This window comes from Galeopterus variegatus, unplaced genomic scaffold (assembly GCF_000696425.1).
Source record: "Galeopterus variegatus unplaced genomic scaffold, G_variegatus-3.0.2 Scaffold1813, whole genome shotgun sequence".
Taxonomy (NCBI): domain Eukaryota; kingdom Metazoa; phylum Chordata; class Mammalia; order Dermoptera; family Cynocephalidae; genus Galeopterus; species Galeopterus variegatus.
In genome coordinates, this window is record NW_007727924.1 from 225,314 (window position 1) to 229,758 (window position 4,445).

At 35.1% G+C, this 4,445-nt stretch overlaps 1 protein-coding gene across 2 annotated transcripts in view; it reads right to left on the reverse strand.

Moving 5' to 3' along the window:
• MLLT3 (myeloid/lymphoid or mixed-lineage leukemia (trithorax homolog, Drosophila); translocated to, 3) overlaps nt 1-4,445 on the reverse strand; it is a 278,524-nt gene that overhangs the window by 172,500 nt on the left and 101,579 nt on the right. The window contains exon 1 of one of the 2 annotated variants that reach the window (XM_008579115.1): nt 3,341-3,439. The exons of the other annotated variant lie outside the window; for it this stretch is intronic. Coding sequence (XP_008577337.1) covers nt 3,341-3,428 — 88 coding nt within the window. The 5' untranslated portion in view covers nt 3,429-3,439. Of the gene's footprint in view, nt 1-3,340; nt 3,440-4,445 lie in introns of those variants that run through there. 2 annotated transcript variants of the gene reach the window in all.

The window sequence follows — 4,445 nt, forward strand, 5'->3', positions numbered from 1 at the left end:
ATCAGGTGTAATAGCAGTGTATAGTACTTTGAAAATGGAGGGACTAGAAGAAAAATAAGAAGAATGTGAGGTAACGCATATGTTAATAAGCTCAATTTAGTCATTCCCCAATGTATATATATTTCAAGACATGTTGTATGTGAGGTAACACATATGTTAATAAGCTCAATTTAGTCATTCCCCAATGTATATATATTTCAAGACATGTTGTACACCATAAATATACACCATTTTTGTCAATCAAAAAAATTTTTTTTTCAAAAAAGAAGTTAAAAAAAACTTGATGAGACCCATGTTTTCAGAATGGTAACTGGCCACAATGTGGAAGATGGTTTGAGGGAAGGGAGCCTGGAAATAGCATGAACTACTAAGTTCAGGTCTAAGGAAAGGAGAACCCAAAATAGGGCAATGGAGATGGAGTGGACCAGACAGATATAAGAGCATCCAATTTGATGACTGATAGCTTGAACCAGGGCTGGGGGCGAAGGGTAGGGTAATCAAAGCATCCTGTCAGAATGAGAATCTACAGAAGTTGGTGAGAAGCATGTGTCAAAGTCAAATAGATCAAAGGCTAAGAGAGGAAATAAACCAAGATGACAGTGATTTTAAACTTACTTTTTGCAAGAAGCTTGGCTAATTATAGAACATCACCCACATATGGCGCACTAAGTGACAGAGTATGAGCTAAACACATAATCACAATCTCACAGAGCGTGACTTTTCATCTTGGTGATCATCTCATTTGCCATATTATAAACCTTTTATTTTTTTTTAACCTCTGACAATACTGGAATGTAGAAACCAGAGGGCCTGAGATGTCAGGGAACAAGAAACTTTAAAAACAAAGCCATAAAGAGGAATAACAATAAAAATGGAATCTGTACAAAGTACACATACATAACAGCAAAAATAACAAACTGGCAGAGGATAAGAATTTGAAGAGGTTAGCCTGTAAGTTCTAAAATAAAAACTTTCCTATTACAGTAATTCCTCACTCATTCTTGCCTTGGCTGTAGCATCATTTCCTATGCCTCACTTGAAGCTGAAAGGACTATGGTGACATGCACTTCTCTTATTATAGAGAAGAAATGGGCTTGTTTGCACCAACAGTTGGTAGCTTTTTCCTCTTCCCCTTTTCTTTTATATCCTCACCTTGGAAGACTTATGTTAACAAGTTAGCAGTAGGCCTGGCATGTAACATTAGAATTTCTCCAAGCATTAACTGTTCATACTAGCAACTAGCATCAGATACCATGTAAGTCTGACCCCCAGCTCAGCTATTTTTCAGCTGTTCTTATGTGAGCTGAAATGTCTGTTATGGTCCATCTTCACTTTTCCCAAAACAGTACAGAAAACATGCATTTCTGACCTGTTGTCTCTGAAAATTGAGGAACAGTCATCACTTGACAGTGATCAGTATTCAAAAGTCACCGGCCCTGCTTTTGCAAGAGAAGTGGCTGGTGAGGATTCTGGGGCTAGCTAGCTCTCCCTGCCTCTGCAGTCTCTCCATCACGAATACATTTTCCAGAGCCATAACCATCAAGTAAATGTGCTTTTTTCTTTTTTTTTTTTCACCTTTTAAATATTAAACAACCATACAAAGCCAGTCTTCAGTGAAATATGTTGTTGGTATAAGGATACAGATTTCTGGCTTTGACTCATTTCCAGTTATTATGCATTCCAAATCACATGCCAAAATTTTAATGAACTTTCAAATTTACATTTATGAAAACAGACCTTGGCACACATAAATGGGTTATTTTTCCATATCACTTTTCAAAAGGTGCCTCATAGCAAAAATGATTCTGAGCTGTCTACTGTCATTCAAGATGAACTCCACAAAAGAACTAAGTGTTCTTACTTTTACACTAATTTATTCTACATTGGATTTTTTACTCAGCATATGGTAAGCATATGGGAAAGAGAAGTGTATCTGGAAGCTGTTAGAACTGCATGTAATCAAAACCTACCAGTAAAAACCTAATTTGATTAATTGAAAATTAAACTAGTAGTTAATCACTTTCTATTTAAGGAGGGGGAAGGGGGGAATATCACTTAAAAATGAATCCTTCTCAAACACATAAAATTAATTTTCTTTATTCCAAATCAACACTTAACTATTCATTTGGCAGTAGGAAGAGTGCAAGGGACCCCTAAAACCTTCCACAGATAGGCCCTGGCTTAATGCTAAAGTGAGTAGTAAATTTTAAAGACAATATCTACTTTTGGCAAAGAACTCTGTTCCTTAAAACATCATTTTAGCAGTTAACTGATCTTTAAAAACGGCAAAGGGAGCAAGCTGAATCCATATCGTGTTCCACCCATATCTAATTCTTAAATTTTGGTGCTTACGAACAATCTACAAAGTTCATATAATCTTTTAGTTGAATATCTTTCAGCAATCTACTTCTTACTTTACAAGGCATCAAAAGAATTTAAGCCTAAACTGCCTGCTCCAAATGATCCCGGCCTAAACTCAAAACTTCTGTAATTTTTTAAAATGCCAATGATATCACTACAAAAAGATATTTACAATAAGATCAAATTTTATATAACCTTCCTCAAAGCTTGCCTTAAAAAACAGACACTTAATGAGTTTCCTCCTTCCCTCTGGTATAACACAGTAATCAAAACCAAAATTAATCTCATGTTCAAAGCTAGCAGATGACTTCTCAGGATTACCCAATTTCCTCCTGCCCATGCATGTAAGATTTTGCTTACTAACTATAGCAAGTTCACTGTCTTCCTCAAAGATAGAGCTGCAGTATTAAAGAAAATTAACCAATCACATAATGTTATACAGTCTATTCCCAAAATGGAAAAAACAAACAATAAACAAAAACCCCCTCAAGCCAAGAAAACAGTCATTTGGCTTAACATTTTAAATGTTAAAATCATAATGAAATAAAATTAAAAGGAAAAGTTCATTTTACAATAAGAATATATCACCAATCCAAATGAAGCATGTCTAACATCAAGATTAAGTATTAAAATATAACACATTTTTAAAAAGGAATAAAAGAAAGCAGCTTACATGGGGGGACAAGTGAGCATACTAAATCTGGAAATTAATTAAATAACATTTAGATACTCACTTTTACATTCCCTGCTGCTTAATACAAAAAGAGAGGTTCTATTTCATGCATCACAATAAAATAGTTTAGGATCTGTCTGCTATTGACCGGAATCACAGTACCATGCTTTTGAGATTGTTCTAAATTTAAATATTTGCAACTTCCCTGTTATAAAGTTCATATTTATTAGCCTCACAAAACCACAGGTAAATGAAAACCCCACAGAACACTTTAAATGCACAAGTAATGATGACAACAGACCTTACCTCTTTCCCCACATTCTACCCTTCCTCTTTTAAAAAGGAAAAATGTCTTCAGTCTTATCAGTTTCTCTTCACAAACACTCTGCATCATGTATCCTCAGGAGGCCCATCCACAAAAGGGAGAATGAAAGTGTTTACAGATGGTAAAAAGAGATAGGAGAGGACACTACCCCAGTGCCAACACTATCGTCCCACGATCTGGAGACCTAAAGAGAAGAAATTCTAGTCAACAAAACCGTAGTCATAGCTTTAGGGAGGAACTGAAAGTAAATCTTGGAGGTAAAGAATGAAGAAGACAAAAGATTGGTTAAAGATTCAGGCTACAAGAAAGGATTAGACAGATAAGCACAAACTACCGCTTTACAAAGTCCACACAATTCAAGTTTATACAGACTAGCCTCATGAATTTAAAAATACTACACAAAACAAAAAGTAATAAATTCCAAAAAAAAAGTATTAAACCCAGATGGAAAATTGTATTTGGCATGTTCACTAAAATAAGTATAAAATAAGTATATATAGACCCCATAGGCCCAGCAAAACAAATATATATATACACACACACACACATATATATATGGCTAAGGATCCCAATTTTACTGTACTGAAACCATTTCTATTTTATGGCATCTCTAATTCATACAGCTGTCATCTCTATAGCCTCAAGGAACTCATAATCAAAAGAACATGGTACATGATTTCGTTTTAAATAATTTCATTTTAAAAGTCTGGTGATTATGTATTTGGAGAGGGATGGTGAAGACATGACAAGGAATTTACAAGCCAAAATAAACCAATGGGAATTAAAAGAACAAGGGCTCTGTTCTTTTCATGCAAGAGAGATATCTATTGTTTTAGGCTCCACATTTTTCCAAGTATACACAATGCCCACAACAGTTAAAGCTCCATGAAGATCTAAATGAACACCACTTCTACATGGGCTTTTCAAACTCTCTCCATTCACAGTCTAGACTTGGCCCCTTAACAACCGGTAGCACAAGTCACTGAAGCCTACCTAAGCTGGCAATCTTCTTTTGAGCATGTTCACTATGGTTAAAATGTGTGCTGAAAGATATATTTATTCTGTTCAGATTTCAGATGAAATATA